At 47.3% G+C, this 22,122-nt stretch overlaps 2 protein-coding genes across 7 annotated transcripts; both read right to left on the reverse strand.

The window, feature by feature from the left end:
• Nucleotides 1-3,527: 3,527 nt before the first annotated feature.
• Nucleotides 3,528-5,299, reverse strand: LOC107269546. Its single transcript, XM_015743510.2, has 6 exons — nucleotides 4,797-5,299; nucleotides 4,600-4,724; nucleotides 4,290-4,514; nucleotides 4,062-4,197; nucleotides 3,822-3,951; nucleotides 3,528-3,708 (listed from the first exon to the last, which is right to left on the reverse strand). Exons 1-6 carry the CDS (start codon nucleotides 5,055-5,057, stop codon nucleotides 3,623-3,625), a joined length of 963 nt encoding a protein of 320 aa, XP_015598996.1. The 5' UTR covers nucleotides 5,058-5,299; the 3' UTR covers nucleotides 3,528-3,622.
• A 788-nt stretch (nucleotides 5,300-6,087) lies between these two features.
• LOC107269547 (catenin delta-2) lies at nucleotides 6,088-21,945 on the reverse strand. 6 transcript variants are annotated; one of them, XM_025086855.1, is made up of 16 exons: nucleotides 20,860-21,945; nucleotides 18,689-18,766; nucleotides 17,807-17,872; nucleotides 17,289-17,330; nucleotides 17,079-17,208; nucleotides 16,715-17,000; nucleotides 16,457-16,582; nucleotides 16,079-16,138; nucleotides 15,122-15,747; nucleotides 14,658-15,045; nucleotides 12,895-13,208; nucleotides 12,502-12,805; nucleotides 12,270-12,408; nucleotides 11,953-12,076; nucleotides 11,777-11,872; nucleotides 6,088-9,909 (listed from the first exon to the last, which is right to left on the reverse strand). In XM_025086855.1, exons 2-16 carry the CDS (start codon nucleotides 18,718-18,720, stop codon nucleotides 9,646-9,648), a joined length of 2,997 nt encoding a protein of 998 aa, XP_024942623.1. In that variant the 5' UTR covers nucleotides 18,721-18,766; nucleotides 20,860-21,945; the 3' UTR covers nucleotides 6,088-9,645. The 6 variants fall into 6 exon arrangements, with proteins under 6 accessions (XP_024942623.1, XP_015599004.1, XP_024942624.1 ...); XM_015743518.2 differs by having other exon boundaries at nucleotides 6,088-9,912; nucleotides 20,860-21,944; XM_025086856.1 differs by having other exon boundaries at nucleotides 6,088-9,912; nucleotides 11,953-12,064; nucleotides 20,860-21,939.
• Between the last annotated feature and the right edge of the window lie 177 nt (nucleotides 21,946-22,122).

The raw sequence follows: 22,122 nt of genomic DNA on the forward strand, positions 1-22,122 counted from the left end.
CCTTCCCCCCCCCCCCCCCGCGCCCCTACCTCACACCCCAATCTCTTATTCCCCTAACCTCACAAGCACTTCTGCCGTATGCAGCCTGCGCACACGTCACACTCGCTCTCACCACACACCTCTCTGGCTCACTGACCGGGTGTCTACGTGTCCGTCACTCTTCGCGCTCCAGGCGTCCCCCGTCTCGTATTATCCTACGTGGACGCGGTGTAGAGTCTCTGCTTCCTCGGATTCCCTACCACCACCAGCGCCAATAACAACCAACAATAACAGAACAATGACACTATCCAGGATGCCGAATTACCGAGTCCTTCTTCAGTCTCTTTGCACGTTCGCGGAATGCACCCTTACGGAGACGAAGCGCCTCGAAGCGCAACCCCTCTGGCTCTTCTCTCTATCTCCTCCTCGTCCTCATTTTCTTATGCTCTTCATACTTTACTGCCTCACCTCGATTCTTATCTCACGTTCCTCGTGCTGTCTTGGAAATCAATGTCCTCCGACTAACGTTCTGAATTGTCCGTTAAAATAGGCACGGTGTCGCGTGGCATTGCGATATAATAGAATAATAACAACTTCCACCGGCAACACCAGCAGCACCAGCGGAAACAACGAGAGGTACAATCACCGACAGAAGTAGGGAACGCGCCACTGACGACACTCTGGCGTCAGTCGGGTTTCTATCGATTTTCCGATACCTCGTGACCGCTGTTGCTCGATACGCCAATACCTTCGGCGTAAACAAGACCTGCACGAGACACCTGCCTCCTGGGCGCACACACACGAGTTCTGTCAATTATTTTCGAAATCACTAGGTCCCACCAGGTCCAATAGGCCGAAGACGTCGTCAACGGGAACTCGAGCACGAGTCCTCGGCGGATTCCAGGCGCGGGCTAAGATTCACAATCGAACGTCGATCGGCTCGATCGATGACGAAGACGCATCGGCCGAACGAGTCTTGGCTGAAGCGCAGCGCTAATGCGCAGACAGAAGCGCCCACCTAGTCCCGATAACGCAGCGCCGGAAGTCCGTCCTCGCGTCACCAAGAATCCGGTGGCTGATCAGGCGGATAGGCAGAAGTCGAAGTGGAGACCGATTGAAACGTCAATGGATGAATCAATGGCGTCGCGGCGCCGATGCCACTCGTCGTTCCAAGATGTCTACCAGTGCGCAGCGCGCACCGTCAGCCACTACCACTGACGCCGTCTTCCGCATCCGAGACGGAAACTCTTCCAGGACTCACCAACCGGTCGCTTCACCGTTCCTACCGAGAGAGACGCGGGCGTCGGGACGTCGATCTTCACGGCGTCCACTCTTCGTTTCACTTGCAGAGTCAGTCGATTGCAGGATCGATGGGCACTTTCTTTTTTCACTTCCCGATACACTCGGCGATCCGATCGGATTACGATTCTCGTACGTGTAGCGCAAGGCGTCGCGACGCGCCGATTAGTACGCGGATACGCGGCCGAATGCAGACGGTATTAAAATTCTGCGTAGCGCGGACCGAATAACGAGGAACAGGGGATGCTGGGACTCTTCGGGATGGCTCGAGACCTTTTACCTCGGCCGGGACGCACACACGTACGCGTCAACCCCTACGTTGAGGAGAACGTAGGGACGTGCACGAGGTTGGCGGACAAGAAAGCGAGCGCGTCGCGGTGACGGAGTTGCGCAAATCGCAATGTGACTCCGGGGTAGCAGACGGGACGGGGTGGCCGGGAGGGGTCAGGGGTGGAGATCTCAGCGTCGGGGATCTCTAACGAACTCGATACGTAGCAGGGGCCGAGGGGTGGCCCAGGAACGTATTCTGTATTCTCGGTACCCTGTACCTTTGTGCCCAACCGATATTGCGACAATTCCCATGATCAGCACTGTCATTGAAATTATTATCGACACTAATCGCAACAGCAATTGCACTGGCGCGAAAGCCTCGTAAATACCGAAAACTCGAGAAGACGAGATGACTTTTCAAAAAGTCTCAGGAAAAGCAAAAGCCTTTTCGTTAAATTAATTTTTAATCTCGCCAGATGCTCATCGGTCGGTGGTCGCATTAAAATTGAAAAATTTCAATTACGCAAATGATTCGTTGAATGACGTTGTTGATTTTTTATAATTCCATGCAGGGTGGGTGAGGTAGCTCCCCAAATATCCGGCCCTGAAGGCTGCTCGGGCTTCGCGATAGTGGGGGTTGCAAGAGGGTAGCACCGGAGCTGAACGGGGCAAAGGGGACGTCGAGAACTGCGATGTAACGTCGATATCTCGCTCTATACGAGGCGTCGCGACGCCAGGAGGAGTAAAGGGCGCATAGGGGAAAGTTCCACATGGGTGAAATAATCGATAGCGCGACCGATATGTACCCATCTCTCTGTGCCTCTTGCTCACTCTCGCCCTCTCTCGCTCTCTCGCTCCCTCGGCGTAGATATACTTCTCTGCGTATCTACTAGACCCACACGGCTGCTTGCTGCTTTCCATGTAAAACGCAGTGACCGCTTTCTCCACCACCGCCTGCCCTCATTCACCCCGTCCGGCCCTCCTCACTCCGCGCCATAAGCGTAACGCAGTGGGTATCTCCTCCTAAGTATAATGCCTCAGCTAGCTTAGAGAACAGTAAGGTCGAAAATTCTGCTGCGTCACAGAATGACCTATTTAGAAAAGCGAAAAAAAAAACAACTAAAAGCATTAAACTCTTGGAGATCCATATTTTTTTAAAGATCAATAAAAATCGATAAGGTTCGTCCAAAGAATCGAGTCCTTAGCAACCCCTAAACTTGGCCATCTTAAAAAATAGACCCGTCATCCGTTTACCAGTATCGCCAGGAACCCATGTCCTATATGAATTCCTCAAGAATTCCTGAACTGACCCAAAGGGCCTCGTGACCCCAAAGAGACCGATGTAAGACGAAGGTTTCAGGGTGCGTCCTTTTGCTCCATCCCTGGTCCTTTTAACAGGACTCGTACGAACGCGGGATCATCAGCCAGTGGCCAACATATGATCGTGAACACATGTGAGTCGAGCAAAGGGCCCGATGAATGAGGGTGAAGCTTCTGTGGGGGGTTAGTCCCCTTAACGGCGTGGGCCCCCAGAGTAGGGCCCACCTGCCGCCAGGTGCAACCTGGAGCCATCTGCGGCAGGGGCCCGTGCCCGTACCCATTGCCACGGGACCGACCTTTACTCCCTTTCCGACTCGACACGCACACCGTACTTTCCCCGCTACTCACGCACTCACCCTCCCCGACGAATATTCCCAGCACGTGACGTAATTACGAGGATACGTCACGGCCAATGAGCAGGGCGCTGTGCTAATGCGCCGGCCTACCTATTTGAGTCCTTAAAAGTACAAGGTGGCTGGACTCTCCCATCCTGCTTAACAAAGTCCTAACGTTTCTTTCCTGCTGGCGAAGCCACCAAGCGACGCCTGGCGTCCTCCCCGCTTGCCGGTATAACTTACAAACAGGCTTCTCGCCCAAATACACTGTCATTAATTCTTAGGAGGAGAACGTTGTCACTCAAAGAAATGGGAACAGTTGCGTAAATAGTAAGTACACCTCGTGCAACGAGATCATTTATTTCGCAGAGAATTCCTCAGGGTGCTCCTTTGACCTAGTCGATGACTTCACTGGCAAGCTAATCGTACTCCGCTCCTATGGTGATACTCATATCCTCGGAAACGATGAGAGTTTGATGATACCAGCGATTTGTGTCTAGGATAACTGTAAGTGCAAAAGAAAATAACCAGGTGTTGTAGAGTTCATCCGGGAATCACTAGATGTCAGTGCAGTATCATTAGCAGAAACATTCTTAGGATAACAAACGAGAGACTCACTGATTTCACCAGGATTCACGTAAACCTCCAACCGATTGCAGACATAGTGACACTCCCGGGGTGGCTCCAGGATCCACAGCTTCCTGCCACGAAGCTGAGCCTGCCAGGATGGATGCTCAACGTCGTCGACCTTAGCCAGAATAAAAATAAATTAGAAATGGCATCTCCTCGTTTTGCGAATTAAGAACGTTTCATAGTGAATATTTTTAAGAAGACGAGGATGATGGTCCAGGTACTCACGTGCATCGGAGCACCATAACCAGGGCTACCCATGAAGATCCAATCTGTCTTCTCGCTCTCAGCTGTAGCTGGCAGGAAGTACGGTCTATCGTAATGCTCTCGTAATACATTTCCGGTTCTCTCGTCGCAGTTACTCCTGGAAATTACAAGAAACAACCCAGAACTATATTCTGGACTGACTGGAAACTGGCAAGGAAATTGAGGACTGTGTCCCCTGAGAAGACTCACCATCCGACGTACCAGGATTTGGTACCAGCTTCCAGTTGGGCTCGACTTCTACTCATGTTCAGGACTTCCTGGAGACTGTGAAATTCAGTTTTGTACGGAAAGAACTGACAATTGGATACTTGACCCTCGTAGAGGTCCTTGAAGAAAGAGAAGCTGAAGACCTGGGGAGCTGTCCAATTGCTCGTCGCATCCGTTATCACTACGGGTCGTCCCGAATAGGCGTAGCTGATCCAGAGAATATCAGTTGAATCCTCATAAAGAAAACTGTAGGAATCAACCGTGCAATATAATCTAAATACAATTGTTATACCGTTCTTCAAAGAATGCTGGATCGACACCAGATAATTTTTCAACTTCTTTAACATCCAAGCACACGGAACAATCTTCTGCCGGTCTGAAGATCTTCTGCGTGAAACTGGGAAACTCGAAGAGACACTAAAAAAAAAAACACGAGAAAAATTAACTCAAGATCTTTTTGAATTTTAAATGAGACACTACACAACTCACCCTGGTGTATCGAGTAGCCATCAGTGAATTACGAGCCAAGCAGTAAAGTATCCACAGGAGCAGAATGGTCAGACAAGAATTCCTTTTACCGAAGGTCAACTTGATAGGTCGAAGTTGAAAATAAATCTGAAGAAATCGTAGACTGCGGCGCGTCACACCCAGATCTTGAATCTTGAAGAGAACAGCCTGCAAGTTCTTCCTTGCCAATTCGGGTGACTTCTTACTGGCGACCGGGTCGATCTTCTGGGTTGTATCCGTCATGACGTGGCTGAAGGCTGCTGGAGAACTGAATGGCCATTGAAAGCTCCGCCAAGAGCAGAGATGCGCGCGAGGACCAGGGTGGGACGTATCCTATAGTACATAGGATGCTGGGACAGGACGTAGGTGTAGCTACCCCAGGAGCAGGGAAGTGTGAAACAAGAAAACCTAATCCTATTTCACAGTCATTCTGGTGAAAGAAATCCAGCATCCTGGACCCAGGCTGAGCCGCATCAAGAAACAGGCACCCACCAGGTCCAATACCAAACGATTCTGAGTAACTCTCCGGACCTGACACCTATCATTACCTTGGTCTCTGATCCATTTGGCAATGAGATGAATTTCCTTTTTTTTCCTTCAGACACCATTGGCTGAGGTGTTGAAGATTATCAAGAATTATTGGAACGAGATCGATGGCAACATCATTCTCTTATCTCGTGTTGCAGCTGCCCCCAGACGCTCAAGCGTAAAATACAATTGACCTCCATCTTTATTGAATCTCTCCCTCTGCTCCTTCGCAAGGAACAGCCACTCTTTTCTGTCTTAAAAAATGCGCGATAACTCAAGATCATGATATCCCAGCTGGATCATTGAAATTGAGACTGTACCAAGTGCAACCTCACGGGGACCCCCGTCAACGCTCAATTCTCATGAAATTATAAGAAACGCTAAAAAATGGCTACTGGGCTAGATGGCTGGAAGGCTGACCGACCGAGTCTGATCGACTCCGACCAGACGCATCGAACCTTTTACGAGAACAGATTGACAATTCGAACAGCAATCTACACTCTAATTGACAATTAGTAAGAGCGCACCGGCTGCCTCGAATCTCCAACATATTGACAATCGGTCTCAATTGATATTTATATGGAAAGTAAGGACTATCGACGCTTGCTAATGGATGACAATGGGAATCCACGTGCTCGAAAATGAAATGATGGAAGCCAGAACTATCCAGAGATAAACTGATAGGGACAGGACTACATTTGCAAGGATCCATTGAGAACCAGGACAGTCAGAAGACACAGACAAGTCGCGCAGTTAAATCCTTTTAATTCTTGTCAGTCGGGTTTCAAATACACTGTTTCGATCTTTATTATTATAATTACATATACGGCGATACTCTTGCGATATAAATAATACAACGTGTCGTTAAAGTTAATGACAGAGTACGTCTCGTCGAAATGAAACCTAATCTCGTTAGTACTGTCTTTTCAGTCATACTCATTCTCTCTCTCTCTCTCTCTCTCTCTCTCTCTCTCTTTCTCTATCTCTCACACACTTTCACTCACAATTAAATCCCCCTATCAAATGAAATGACAATATTCGTAACAGGTCCGCTTCGTATGGATCTGATGTAAAGAGGTCACGAAGAAAGTTATGACCAATGACCTTTTTCCCAGTATCGGGGAGTGCGAGTAGTCTGAGACGAGGATAAAAAGAATATAAACCGAATGAAAAGACCTGTATAATCTGATTCCAACAATAGGTATAATACTGATCATGGTGAAAAATAAAAAAATATCCACTCGCGATAAGAGAAATAAAAGCTGCTAAATATCGATAACAGACGCTCGACTAGCCGCCATGGAAGATGCTTCCTGTGTAACAGAATGAAAAAAAGGAATATAAAAGTAAAATAAAAAAACAAAACAAATGACGAATCTGACAATTATAAACAGCGACTCTAATTATTCCATTCGCTTTTCATCTTCGTCTCAGACCACGTTAATTCGTAATAATCATTAAATGCGTGATGAACTTCCTCTAAGACGTCTAATCGTAAGATGTACACCCAATGCTTATTTATGCTCGGTTTATTTAAATATTTATGCAGCACAGTAGACTATCTCTCCTATACGTTACGCACGTGCAGCAGACGTATGCTTATGCATTATGCCACGACGTAATCTGATAACCGTCCTGTGGTTCACCGAATACTCCAAAATTTCAAAAGTCATCGAAAGGGGACCTGGCGAATCCTTGGAGCACGGTTTTGCATTTGCACATGTGGACTTGAGACGTGGCAACGATAATGATCGATTTTACGGTGGATGGTTTACGCAGGGACGATGATCGCGGATGATCAAGAATGATCGATTCCGACGCAGTCGTTAATACGAGTACATGGCAATGCCGTTGTAGTAATAAGTAAAAGTATCGGTAGCAATAGTAAATAGCGTATAGTTAGACGATAGAAGAAGGTATTGGATGAGAAACGAAAGAAAAAACAAAAAAAAACGAAAAAAAAAACCCAAAAATTCTTCTATCACCCCTTTTTCGGAATGTATCATATTTTCTGTTCTTGTTATTGAGATACGATTGAACCTACAGTATTATCCAAGAATGAGAAGACCACTTTGTGGAAGCGCAGTCCTTGCGCCTTTATAATCATTAATTCTAGTAGCAAGGATAACAACAGCGAATCCTTTGGCGAGCCACGCACGCTTCCCTATGCCCGTATATAATACAATGAGGAATGAGGAATGAGAAACGATTGATGAGGAACGAACAAGAGGAATGTGGAGGAACGACGAAGAGAAGCGGTGGAGAAAATCCATATGAATGATCGGCGCGCAATGCACGTATACAATTTACGACGCACAGCAGGCGAAGGAAGGATCGACTGAACGGGCCTTAGGCCGAAATTTCGAACATCAATCTTGAGCATTGTTTCCCTCCCGCCACGCGGGCTACACTGTACAACAATTGGAAAACACAGTCTCTCTCGCGCTGTAGAAAATTATAAACGCGGTTTTACAAAATACACAAAGAATAAGCAATTATCAAAATTTTTCACGGTTTTCTTCTTATTCCTCGGCTGTTCTCCCTTTTATCCCCTTTCTTCATTTTCTTCTTGCTGTTGCTGCTGCTGCTGCTGCGATTGCTGGCTGTCTCCTCGCTGCCTTCCCCACGTGAGTGATGTCCCTTGGACGTGCGCGAGATTCAGAAGTCGATTGCGAAGGGTGCGGCGATGCTTTTGATTAGCTGGTGCATTCCTTAACATTCCTCCCAATTACTTTACATTAAATTACATTAGATATTACGTTACTTTACTTTCTCTTTGTGCCTCGTTACTCGTAACCGCCTACGGACCACGCTCACTCGACACGAGCTCTTTCCTCGTCAATCTCGCCTTAACAATTTATGCGACCTTCGGTCTCTCCCCTAATTTCATCTATCACTGTGTGGCACTCTCATCCCTACACCTTAGTATTAACGCTCGCGTATGCGAATACGCACGTGTACGCATACTGATTATGAATGCGGGACATAATCATAGGGCACATCTCGCACGTCACTAGATCCGATAATTGTACACGCGCAATACGAATCCCAGTATACCATATGTGTCTAATGCCAAATTCCAAATGCAAAGTGCATCGAGTCTCTGCTTAGCCTCGATAATCGTATCGATGTACTACACACACCGTAGATACACCCTGGCTTACGCACTCTCCACATACGTCACGTTCTCGCAATCATAGATGCATCCACGCACGCTGGCATTATCACGCACTTACGCGCTCCCTCGAAAACTATAGTGTTTAGATATCATATCGTAGACTTCCTTATATCTTCTATTAAATAGAGACGTATTGCAACGGTGCAACGGTGCAACGGTGCAGTCTGCCAAGTACCGTCCCCTGCCACACCCACAGCCTCGAGAGTTTACATATATAATATAATATAATATTAATATAATAATATAATATAATGTAATATATAATATACTATCTTCTATATATATATATATATATATGTATATGTATATATATATACGCGCGCGTATGTGTATATATATATTTATATTTGTATTTTTATATGTATATATATAGTTGCGCGCCCGCATTTCCCAGTTAACGAGGATGTGTATCTTAACGTAGCTGCATTTGTGTCTGCGCGCGCGCGCGCGCGTCTTTGTGTGTCTACGCAAAAGACTTGAAATTACAATAGCGTATAATCAGTACACGCGCATCGCACGGCCCCGGCCGCTTATGTTATATATTAATTTAGAATTGTGCAATAAAGTTAGAGCCATTAGTGCAACTACTGCTGCGGATGTGGTCGGACGAGCTGCTGCTGCTGCTGCCTCTTGGGAAAGTCCTCTGACGTCTCCTCCGCTTTCTCAGCCGCGCACTGTGTCACTGATTGACTGACAATCCTTTAAAGTCTTCAGCGACGGCCACGACGACGCCAACGACTTTTAAACTTTACGTCCTCTTATCTACCTTCCATTTGCATCGCATTTGACACTCGTGTTGCTCCTCTCCGTTGTTGGGCGTCACAGAATACTTTCGGATCAACGTCCATCGCCTCTTACTGGCCATACTCACTTCGCACGCATCAAGCACACAGTCTCTCACTCTCTCTCTCTCTCTCTCACTCTCTCTCTCTCACTCTCTCTCTCTCTCTCTGCCTCCCTGTACCTCAGTTCATGTGGCCCGAACGTCTCACGAAGAAACCAGCAATAGTTACGCGAAGCGGCGGCCTGATGACCTCGTAGTTAGATTTCGCAGGCGGTCTAGGTTCGGTCGGGTGGTTTTGGCCGTGAAGTTGCAGCCGCGAGGACGACCGGCCCAAGAGCGTGTTATACCCAGGAGTCGCCGGCGGACGCGGCTGTCGAACTCGGAGGGACGTTGGCCGCCGGTGCCGGGGATTCCTGAGCAGTACTGACGCCGACGTCATCGCCGACCCACTGCGAACCTCCACCACCTCCGACACCGACGCCCTGGACCGACCCGACTGGGCCCTGACCTTGACCGCCCTGACCCTGACCCACCCCCAGCTCATACTGCCGTTTCTTTTTCTTCTCCAAGTTAACTTGCGCATAGAGCGGCTCACCGGGTTTTGGCTGCTGCAACACACACACACACAAGCCAACATTAGTACCATTGCATCCGCCAGGAGCGATTGCGGGGCCTTCTCTCTCTTTTTCTTTTCTACTCTCTTTGTTTTTTTTTAATTTTTTTATTTTTTTTTTGGTTCCGCTCGCCTTTACTTCCTTTCTCTTTCCTCATTAACTCTCTTGCCTCGCCTTCGATTTTCTTTAAGAACTCGTTTCGCGACTCGTGTACTCTTTTGTTTTCTTTATTTTTATATCTGCATTGCTGGTTTCAACGAACGTCCGGGCAGCCATCTTGGCATTCCGCATTCTATCCCTGCCGATGATATCCTCTCGCACAACCCCACCCACGAACCCTCGTATACTTGGTCGTACCCTCGCCCTTATATCCTCACTCGCCACCCTAGGGAAAAACGACTCCAGGACCGACGAAGATATCTCAAGGATCCAGGATCCAGGATCTAAATGGCGAACCGCGCGTGGTACGGTTCCACCACATGAGTCAAGTGAGAATCGAGCGCGTTATATATGTTTATAGAGAGCTGTTTAAAAATATATATGACACGGCATGCAGAATGGTGGGTCACAATTTTTTTTTCTCCGTTGTATTCCTTCTTTTTTTCCTCACAGAAAAAAGATGTACGTTTTTATTAAATCATTATGTATATTATATATGTATTTGTATATATGTATATGTATATGTATAATTGTATATAGGATGTACATGTTTCCATTGACGTTGCATTACACAATAACTCGTTCTAGTCTAGATGAATAAATTAAAAAGCAAAAACTCGGTTAACCATAGATAACAATTAATGAATACTTGTATATGATAATACAGAGACGAGAATACTATCATTCCGGAAAGTGTAGGTGTACCACCGCGCGCTCTCGAAAGTGCTAAACGTGTATGGTGACGTGTGTCTGCCATGGTGTCGTTAGAATGTTAACGCGTGTGATTCGGCACCCAGAGCGTATCACTTTCAATCCCACTTAACGTCTATCCCTTCCTTTCTTTATAGTCTTGCAGTTAATGGAGCTCCTTCCGTATCAAGGTCGAACGTCGCCACGGCTTTATAGCGCGGTCGACTACAATTCACGTGAGTCCATGGTAAATTTCATTTCATTGTAAAAAAAACTTACTATCTTCTAAGTTCGGGCACCTAACCCTCTATGAGACTAACAGGATCGTTCACCTAACCTAAAACCTATCTACAATTTAAATAGAATCCTATCTTAAGTAACGATTTTTGTTCGTTCTATTAAAGAAAAATTAAAAAAAAAAGCCCTTCTTGGCACATGTTACCTGATTCGCCTTCAAATACCATATTCGAAAAAAAAAAAGGATTCGTGAGAAAGACTAACGTAAACCTACTTGGTCTGGCAAAAACGCCTTTTTAATTCGTGTGTTATTTTTGCGTGTATGTGTATGTATACGAATGAACCCTGCATCGACCTTAGCTTGCGAATTCGCTACTGTCAAATTATTCTTTGACTGAATCATTATCAACGTCGCTATTAATTGACTTGGTTCACGTCTTCGATTACTTTAATTCGCTGCAAAAAACCGCCGTCGCGCTCGTTCAATGAGTATTTCCTATCGTTACTTATATATTTTATATTTATTTACTTATTAGAACACAGCAACGTGTGTCGCTCAAGATTCATTGGCTGACGGTGCACAGGAAGAATGTTTTCGCGAATGCCCATCACCCTTTGTCATCCCGCATAAAATTTAAATATTGTATCTCTCTGTGTGTATGTGGATTTATGACTGTGGGTCAATGTCACGTGTATCAGGGTAATTAATAAATGTCAACAATAGTACGAGACCAATTAGGGGGTTGCATATGTCGAAAGTCTAATGACTTACGGGGTTGGCAGGAAATACGCAAACGCCTCCCACTGGCGGCGCGTGTCCTCCTTGTTTCGGATACTGCATGTCGGACATTCCAATCTCCTCGTTCTGCTGCAAAAGTGAAAACAAAAGGTTGATTCGATCTGGGAACGCAAGTGATGAGGACGTTTCTTGAGATATAAAATACTTACAGACTGGTAGATCGTGGGGCGCCCCACGTTGTTCGAATTCTGACTGGGTCTCTGAATCGTCCTGTCTTCGTATCGCGTGCTACCCTGGCTTGCCATTGGCCGATTGAGGGTACTGCAATCATAGCTACACTTAACATAGTGTCGAGTCCTTATGAAACGACTTAGGACTCTGCGCGTGACACTTTCAGTGCAGCCAGTAAGTTCAATTGGAGCGAGGAACAAAAATAGCGCGCAGAGTCCCACGAACTCAAAAGATAATTTAAAAAAAAATGGCAAGGGAGACTTTGCGGAGTCGATGAAAATTAAAGGAAAAGTACCTGTTCGCATTGTTTGGTGAATTCGGTCCGGAGTTACGTGCCGCAACTGTTTTCGTGACAAAGTCCTGCTCCTTCCAGCCGTGCTTCTTGTAGACGTCGCGGAGCTCCTGGTGCTGCCACATCGTGAAGAGTACCTGTCCTGTTGGTAAAGCAGCATTCGATTAGCCGTTGTTTTTCTCGGATGGCGAAAATGAACTGTGCTTGAGAAAGCAAAACGATGCGAATGACGAACCAGCAAACTTGAGGACGCGCGGTGTGTACTTCTGACGTTGTCTGGTTATGTTCATGAGCCTCTCGACACCCCCGGCGTCTAGGAGGGACCTCGAGAATTCAGCGTTCTTCTTGATGACCTCATTCAGAGTCGCAAGAACGGCGGCTATGGTGTCGTCGCTCGTACCCTGATCGTGCTGGTTATTTCCTGACGGCAACTTCTGGATAAGGTCACGCATTGCATATTTCCCAATGAGCTCCTTATTTCGCTGATCTATCGCGAGGTTCCTGAGAGCCGTGGCCACAGCACACACTACACGATCCACCTTAAATAAAGATAATTAGGAAAGGTCCAACAGCGTTCAGCAGACACCCAAAGAGGCAAACCTCTTTGAAGATGCTGTCAACAACGTACCTCCATTCGCAGAAGCTCCACCAGAATGGGCAGACCCTTCTCCTTTCGCACTGCAGCTCGAATCTCAATGCTAGGCTGCCAGTAACAGGCTGCGAGATTTTGTAGAGCTCCTGCGGCAGCCTCCAGGGTTTCCGGATTTGAGCAGGTTTGTAACAGCCTCAGGTAGGACTGAACGACTTCCGGCTGCCATAGGAGTTCCATTCCCTTGACAGGTTCCGTTCTAGGACTGGTCGTGCGCGACGTTGTCGCCTCCTTTTGAACCGGTTGTCCATCCTTCTTCTTTTTACTACCCCCAAAACAACCCAAGTTCTCACCTAGAGCAAAGAAATCCAGGAATAAACTTCTCTTCCTTGATGAGGATACTCCTCATCTTGCGTTGTAAACTTAAGGGAATTGATGTCTCCCTCGACATTTCCTCAGAGATTGCACTCGGCATTCACGCGGGGAACGTATTTACGTCCCAGCTCGTAGCTACGGCGGCTTTCAAATATTCACATGGTCCTACGAGACAAGCTCAGAGGAATCTCACTCATTCACAAGGAACCACTAAGATCCAAGATAAAGATTATCACGCGAATATCCATTCCTAATGGGATTCTCCGTTTGAACATCGAAATATGAAGATTAGGCAGTGCTTCTAATCTCTGTTGCACGCAGAAGCACAAATGTCAATCTTATTGCCCATTGTTTCAATTTGCGGCTTACCTTGATACCCCAGGCTTGAACTCCATCACTAAGACTACATCATGATACATATCAGGACGAAATACTGGCTAACAACGGTAATATCAAATGAAAACGCACACGACTCTACTCAAACTATTATCTATCAGGCAAACTATGAAAGAAAAAAAGAGAAATCCTACATAAGCGATTTTCTAAAATGCACTAATATATCTGGATCCAATTGAGGTTGTCAATGGCGCAGGAGGTTGGGCACGAGCCACGCTTAAGCTGGAACGACGCGCACGTGCTTTTCACGTGACAATCGAGTAGGCCGAGTGTGAAAATTAGGGCTCATTTTTTTTCTCCATATAATTGTATCAAGGGTGATGTATGTATCTATGATCGTAGAGTGGCAATTGGAATACGTGCGTTCCAGACAGGCGTGTCCAAATGCCGAAATGATAAAAGGAGCGAGCGGCCGAGATTTAATTTGATCATCAAGGTAACATTAATTTATCGAAAATATTACAATAGTGTCTTACCTTGACATAAACTGTACGCTAAAAAAATGAAACAGACTTTATAATCCATGCTAAGGTTCGGGTGATTAGGATGATTGCTTTAGCTCTATGTACTAGCCTAAATCGCGGGATACGCCTTCACGAATCGTGGGAACGAGGAGAAGACGGGAAGCCGACGGTAAAAACAAAGTCTGACTCTACGTACAATGATGTTGTCGCGATTTCTAACAATTAGCCTTAACGGTTTTCTAATGTCGTTGCACGGTACGTACGCGCTCCTCTCTCTCTTTCTCTCTCTCTCTCTGTGGTGGAAAGTTGTCAAGCGACGCACTGAGACTCCTGCACGAGAGGAGCGAATATGAAGCTTATTTTTTCTGACAGCGAAATAATGGCCGCCCTATGAGAAAAGACATAACTGCTCGCCGAGCAAAGGCACGACTTAATCGCATGCACTTGATTCAAGACATGCCCACCGACGAAGACCGATTTTTCTTTACCATGACAAGGAAGAACACACTCTGTCTTTCATACTCTAGTGCATCAGAGGGTAGAGAATCGGTGGGTGAAGTAACTCACCCTTGGCCGGCGCCGCTACCCTGTTTTGTACAGCGGACTGAATTGGATGCTTGTCGTAATTCGGATCCTCGACTTCCTGACACCTGTAGCTCAAGTTCCTTAGGATGCAGACACAATTCTCAACGATCTTGTTGCCGATGTTCGACTTCTCGATTGCCGAACGCACTACGTAGAGAAGAGCATCGACCAGCCCGTCGCACTCTCGCAGCTTTTTTCTTGCGTACTCTCCGGCACTGGATACGTTCCTCAGAACACCGGAGGCATTTCTAAATACTGTGGACCAGCAGGTTTCTCCGCTGGAAGAACTTGGATCCCATCCACTGTGCGGAATTATGATATTGTTGACTACCATCGTGACCCCGTCGTCGATGATGGATCTCTTGAGGTCCTGAAAGTCGTTGACAATGACATAGTAGATCGAGGAAGCTCGCCGAGGGAGATTTTTCAATTTATACGTGACTTACCTCGCAAGATGAGAGATTCCAGAGGACCCCGGTCACCAGTTCCTTGACATCGGCGTCGGACGTTCTGCGTAGAAGATTGATGAGAGCAGGAACACCGCCGGCATTTTTGATAGCCCTCTTGTTCTCGTCATTCTGTCTTCCGTAAGAGAGATTTCTTAGGGCACCACAGGCGTTCCTGTAGACGTCGGGACTATCGTGATCCAGGAGTTGGACAAGTGGAGGAATACCACCGAGACTCCGTGTTTTCTGCTTGTTGGGATCATCCATGTAGCAGAGGTGTTGGAGATATGCGGCTGCATTCGCTTTGATTATATTATTGGGATTGCTCAGGAAGCCTATAACTTCTGACAAGTTCGGATCCCGCCACCGCATGGACTTTTGATCGTCGTCTAAGGGGCTGGCCATTCCAGGAACTCCTGAATGCCGACTCTGTAGTCGTTGCAAGTGAACCTCGTCCTCGAAGATACCTGGTGGAACACTCGTGGATAATGGCGCTGGGTGACCTTCCTCATATCCGCCGGAAACGTCCCCAGGAACTGCGACTGGACCAACCCCAACACCAGGGCCATAACCAACTGGTCCATATGGAGACGGTGATACAAAACCATAGGCCACCTTGCCCTCGTCTGTAAGGAGAAAAATTCGTAGATTACTAATTGTCGAAAGACGACCTAGAGGAAGGTGTAGAGCCGGTCAGAGGCGAGAAGCCATTATGGATTCCTTGATGCGGTTTTAAAATAATTCTCAATATTCTCGATATCATTGAGATAACGGTTGCTATCAGTGAGCGCGATAACGACTACGTCACAGCGATATAAAGGGTAGGCAGACCGGCAGTAGCGATCGATTTAGAATGGGCAATAATGTGCAGAACGGGATAGAATAGGTCTTTCAGAGTCAAGAGTATTCGAAAGATGATGTTGACCCAGCCTCGTAGTAAATCGATCCCTGACTCACCGTGAGGATGTTGAGAGGGCTCGCCCGAGTCGTCCATGTTCCAGGAGTTGCTAATTCGATCTGAGGAGATAAGTGAACGATATATGCTGAGATTTTAGATGAAACACGGGTCGCCGCGCGTCTCAAATATTAAACGTGCCCGTATGTGGCAACAACAGGCGGCGCGTCGCTCGAGGCAGGAATGTCCCGCGAAGGATTTTCGCTAGTCAGCAAAATTGCATAACGCTTCCCCCCACTGAGCCTCGCCAGGGTAAACATCCCGGCTCGAATCCGATAGGAATTCTTATCGTGCGAATGACGTGGACGAATGAGCGGGTTGGAGAGAGGAAGAATGTGGGAAAAGGGATAAAAATGCGAAAGGTCCTCATAAAAATTTACCATATTGATCTCCAGGGCCGCCTGGACTAGGAGTGATGCGATAGTGGTCTTGCAGAGCAGGATTCAGTCCTGGGTCCATGTCATTGTAGCCACCCTCCAAGTACGGCGCGCCTTTCCGTAGATATTCTGCGAACAGAGGGAGCAGCTCTTTCATTGACTCTCTCGTGGCATTGAAAGGTTGCTACCCACTCGGGTACAAGCGACATCAGGCGTCGACAGCGCGGCAAGAGAATGAGTGAAGAAGTGAAGAGGACGTACCGTGTGGCGGAGAGGCGTGACTGTGCTCCGAAGGGCTGTGTGGACTGTGGGGTGAATGTGGTCTAGGCATATAGATCCCATGGGGTCCAGGAACCCACCCTGGCTGCGGAGGATATCCCAAGTAAGGATCATAATGGTCAAAGCTGACCATATAGGGATCTGCCGCGTAGCAAGGATCCGCGTGCTGGTAATCCTGCGACATCAGAGGAACGGACATGTAGCTCACGGCACCTGGATCCGGTTCCATGTGCGAGACCTCGCGCACGACCTTCGTCACGGTCGTAACCTGCATCGAAAGAAGTAACATTGAGCACATTGATCAACTCCAATTACCCTGAGTACACACTCATGCAGGAATACGCACTTGCTGGGACGTCTGTTGCTTGTGAGTCCTAATAAGAAGAGGATCTTCTTGCACCGAGAGGTGAGACGAGTGCAGGGAATGACTGTCCGCCTGTCCATTACTTCCATGGTAATCGGTGTCGTTCTGTCCACTGAAAATCATCGAATCATCGACACAAATTAGTCATAGCGCGTCATGCGGCCAGAGACGCGGCCTGTTCTGGATACTCACGTGTATTGTGGCATGTCGGGACCTTTCTCTTGCAGTACTCGTCTGAAAGTAAAAACTCGCTTTAGAGAAAACGAGAAGCTGTAAAACTTCGCGTGGAATAAAATAACGAAATACAAAAGACTAACGAGTCAAATGCTTGGGAACATGCAGAAATGTCAATAAGAGACTAGCTAGTGATGAAGCAACGAAGGCGTGTAAGAAGTCGAGAAATGACGTTGCTACTCTACTTGCCAGACTATTCACTGAGGAGCGAATGAGATCACAGTCCCTGTTAATATATCTAGAAAAATCTTAAGCGAACTCCCCATTTCTCCGACACGGCTCAATACGTGAACTCAGTTTATCTTTAAAAATACAACCGACCGATTAGCCGATCGCGCGACTAAATCGAATTTAAAGTACGAACCGTGCTGAAGTAACCTAACCTAAATCGTGTACGAACATCGATTGGAAGATCAAGACCCGACTGAACCTCAGTGAAGAGTCGAGCGTCCATCGAGTTAACTCGTGTTAGTCACCTCTGTGTGATTTCAGTGCGCGTTATGTTGTGCTCCTGCCTCTGCTCAATCCGCCGATTCACCAGCCTGATTTTCATGAGTACAGCCAGTTAGTAAAGTCATTATCATCTATTTGATATTATTAAGGCTAAAGCACATTACATAAAGACATTGCGGACGAAGTGGAAGGAAACGCGAGAGCCGCAGATGACTTTAAGGACTCAGTCAGTGAGGAAATTAATTTGATCGCCCACGAGCACCAGAAAAGGGGTCTTAATCGAATTAAATTAATATATTCTCTCTGTCTCTCTCTCTCTCTCACTCTAAGAAAATTCTTATCGTCCTTCGTCCAGTGACAGCTGTCGACTTTGAGTGACGAGCTTCGGCCGAGCAGCTCCGTATGCGAGCGATGCGAGAAGTTTGGACAGCCAAGCGTTTCAAATGCAAATTGAAAAGTTCCGGAGCAATTGAAATCCTGGCAATGCGGCCGGACGCGCGCGGATCCGTCGCGACGCGTATTATTGACGCCCTCGAGACGAAAGTAGAATGCGGCGATAATTCTCGAGGGTGCCCGAGGCAGGCTCGATTTTTATCTTCTGTGTGTGTTCTGTCCCGAGAGAAAGAGAGAGAGAGAGAGAGAGAGAGAGAGAGAGAGAGAGAGAGAGAGAGAATGAAAGAGGGTGCTCGATAAGATAGGTGCGGCTCTTTGTGTGTGCATTATGCAGTCATCGTGGTGCAGTGGTGCAACCGAGAACCGGAGGCGTCTTCCACGGGGAGCCCAGGATCCGTTGAGTCTAGAGTATGCATACACTAGCAGCCCAATGCCATGAGATATGAAGAGACGTCAAAAGGATGCACAGGGGGATGTGAAAGGAGATGGTGCGTCAGGCTGGAGGTACTCACAGACAGGAGTCAACCAGCTGGTTGTTTGACATAGCAGCTGAAGTGTCTTACTCGGTCCTGACCCGGCAGCGATCTCACCTGAAACAACAAGCAAAAGAGTTTCTTAATGAAAATCGTCAGCAAGTGTAGACTACTTAGGTATCGAGGAAGAGCTAAGACCTTAATGGCGTCGATCGATCCCGATGGAGGTTGTAGATTTTACAGGCGGAACCAAAACCAAATCAAATAACAAACAGGAAGTCAGGTTAATTATAGCATTATACAACTGCGGATGACAATGCAGGACAATGGGCTCTCCATCCTGACCAAATCTATACCTATAGGGACTACTCTATAGCTGGCGAATGGCCTCTGCCCACATTGGACAGGCATTCTTATGGCACGACCTCTCTCTGCGCCCCACAATGCCAAAGTACAAGAGAGGCCACTCGAACACAGGCAAAACATGCCAGGCTGATGGGGTTGGTAATCGTGCCTTGGGGAGGACTCCGGGCTGAGGGGACGGCTGAGCGCAGGCAGGACGAGCTAAGGAGACGTTAAACGAGCCAGGGCTGCCATCGAAACAATTTTGACGATTGAAAGGACTTTGAATTTATGTGGCACCAGCAGAACCTTCCTGCCTCCCTCGACCTCCCACGGCTCCGCCAAGGGGAAGCAAAAGGTCCTTAATACCGCAGTAGACTACTATGCTTTATTGGGAAACTAGACTCTGTTGTCATTAACGCTTCATAATAAAGCTCGTAAATCCTACGGTGGAAGTTGGGTTGTGAAATTGATATGGAGGCAAGAAAAATGAGATTTCGCCACATAAATGATAGCGTGGTAACGTCGGTGGTAATAAGTTAGCAGTCTCGATATTAGTGGAATCTTCAGGGTATTTTCATTCGGGAACGATTCCAGTAATAATTTATCATCTGGATGTACGCCGGTGCATTCAACATCTTCCATTGTCATCGTTCTGCCTATCCCGCTGCTGTCAGTGTGAGAAAACGGCAGCATCGTTTGGATGGGAGCCCAAAACGCTGCCGGAGATTCGGTCAGGATCTTCTTCACGAGGAGAGACCGTGAGTCCGCGCCACGTGCTTCGATGTGTAGCAGATTCTGATCCGCACGGGGCCAAGTATACAGATGGCTCTGTCCACTCTATAGGAACGCATAGGATGCATCGTTTCACGTTTCAGTGCATCGTGGAAACACGAAATCCTATTAAAGCCACGAGAGTTCGAAGCATCTTGCGGTCGCGCAAGAGAAGTAACAGTAGGAAGAGTATAGTGAGTGGGAATGGGAACGAGAAGGATGGAGAACTCGAGTGGCCACGTAACCAATTGCAGAGCTCTAGAGCCATTACCAAATACCACAAGTCTTGGAATAGACCAAATCGAGCCTTTAGGCTGCAAGGAGAAATGTTAATGATACAGATTTAGCTGGGAGCTATAAAAGAAAATGTCGCTGTCTATTGCTGCCGTATAAACAAGCAAACGGCATTTTCGTGTTCAGAAGTTTGGACGTTAGTACGACAATTCTTTTAAAAGTTTAAGGTTACTGGGTTGAATGATTTTCTTTTTCTCTTTCTACCCACCTCCATTGACGCATGGACTACGATGACCTCGAGATCTTGGTTTAAATGTCCGCCAGGTGTCTTTGCCAGACGATGTGTCGCGATTAGATCGCATAAACGAGGCTTAAGCTTAGATCCGGCGCGAACGTCATCGTGGAGTGACATGAGACGTGGAATTCAATGTTTCTACTCTTTTTTTTTTTTTGCTTTTCCGATGCAAAGGCTCCGGAGGAAGTTTTATTTAATGTGTATACTAAGCATCGAGCGAGTCCGGGAAAGGGAGGAAAAACTGGAGCAGGAAAGCAGACAGGATTAGCAATAACAGAGGAAAAATGAGAATCGCACAAACCGGTACGATTCAAGTAGAAGAACGAACGGGTTGCCGGTAAAATAAAGAACGGCGCGTGCTCTGTAACTCGTTTGATCCTTAAAGACGCTTGAGGAGAGACGATTGATCTCTCCGGGCTCTCTTGGGTGCGTACTCGCACGACACGCACGCACGCACCTACAACGAGACACCCACACCCTCTTCGGGCACCACCTATTACGCGTCCTCGTTACTACCTACTACGTACTATCATCCATTATACAGAATCCATGAACCACCACGTACCTTCCTGTCATTTCGACGATTCGCTCTCTTTCTCTACCTCTCTGACTACTTATATTGCTGTCTTGCTCCTCGCGGCTTTTCACAATTTTCCGGCGTCCCGATGTCAATGGCCGTGCAGCGCCTCCTGGATGATTTCCACGGCGATCTGGCAACGCGATATCGCGCTACTGTCACATTCACGTCCAAGGAACTGAACTTGGAGGAAGGACGATTTCTCTTTCTTAGATCACACTTATTTTCTCCACTGTTATGTGATTTTGTGATATTATGTGACTATGTGACACTATTCACATGCACTGCAAAGCTCGGATTTTCACGCGAGGGTTGCTGATTCGTTTAGCACAAACACCGCAGACACTAGCACCGTCGTCGCCGTCAGGGTCGCCGTCACTGCCGTTAACGTGATCGACCTCTTCCACGTTGCCCCCTGAAAATCCTTTGATCTTGAAAATTCTTTCTCGCAGCTTGACCAAACCGATCCCGATCCCGCTCCCGCACCACTGTCCCTTTTAAATATTCCGTACATCTCCCAGAGCCAGAAACCGAACGTACCGATCTCTGCGGCACCTGGGAATCAACCGGACAGCATGGACGCCTCGCCTAGCCGCAGGATCGTTCAACCATTCGAAGCAGCTTCGGCGTCACTTTTTCTTTCTCCGATCCTCCTGATCCTCGTTCTTGCTGCTCAACTTGGCCAGCTACGTTACGTGGCTTCGATGAACGGGATACGGAACACTCCCGCGGCACTTTTTACTTTTTTTTGTCTCAGTCCTTAGATCGGCACTTGAAGAACACGGAACAATTCGACGGCTGGAGACCCTCCTCCAGATGAAGTCTCAACAGTACACGTGCTACGGAGTAGACGGAAACCTGGGGCTTTTCACGGACATATCCCCGACGAGTCGCCTCCTCGCCAACGCCTACACGATACACATTGCACGCAGTAACGACGCCCCTACTCTACCGGGAACAGTGGTTCTCCATCGCTAAGTAGTGCTGGCCAAGTTAGATGGCGTCGGCGCCCCCAGGCCATCAAGGGAAATCTTCAAAGAAGGCGACAGGAATTCCTAGGGGATTTTTCCACGCCATCATTGGAAGCCAAGCGCTTTACTACAAAATAAGTAATGGCGATTTTTGACAGTCAACCTCACCTGCTACTACTTGTCTCACTGATTTTTAGAAAGACACCTCGTCTAGTAGAATATCAAGCAAATATATGCATATGCATTTCTTACGTATTCGTTCCTCCTTAAAGGTGACAAA

This window comes from Cephus cinctus, unplaced genomic scaffold (assembly GCF_000341935.2).
Source record: "Cephus cinctus unplaced genomic scaffold, Ccin1 Ccin1_scaffold0670, whole genome shotgun sequence".
Lineage (NCBI taxonomy): Eukaryota > Metazoa > Arthropoda > Insecta > Hymenoptera > Cephidae > Cephus > Cephus cinctus.

What these genes read in the sequence shown, in the direction of transcription:
- LOC107269546 (XM_015743510.2), bottom strand. Translation starts at nt 5,057, where the DNA reads ATGACGGATACAACCCAGAAGATCGACCCGGTCGCCAGTAAGAAGTCA. An exon ending in TGGCTACTCGATACACCAGG is followed by an intron (nt 4,725 to 4,796) that starts GTGAGTTGTGTA and finishes TTTTTTTTTTAG; the next exon opens with TGTCTCTTCGAGTTTCCCAG. An exon ending in GTTATGGTGCTCCGATGCAC is followed by an intron (nt 3,952 to 4,061) that starts GTGAGTACCTGG and finishes ATTCTGGCTAAG; the next exon opens with GTCGACGACGTTGAGCATCC.
- LOC107269547 (XM_015743518.2), bottom strand. Translation starts at nt 18,720, where the DNA reads ATGTCAAACAACCAGCTGGTTGACTCCTGTCT. An exon ending in CCCGACATGCCACAATACAC is followed by an intron (nt 17,209 to 17,288) that starts GTGAGTATCCAG and finishes GATGATTTTCAG; the next exon opens with TGGACAGAACGACACCGATT. An exon ending in GCGTATTTCCTGCCAACCCC is followed by an intron (nt 9,913 to 11,776) that starts GTAAGTCATTAG and finishes TGTGTGTTGCAG; the next exon opens with CAGCCAAAACCCGGTGAGCC.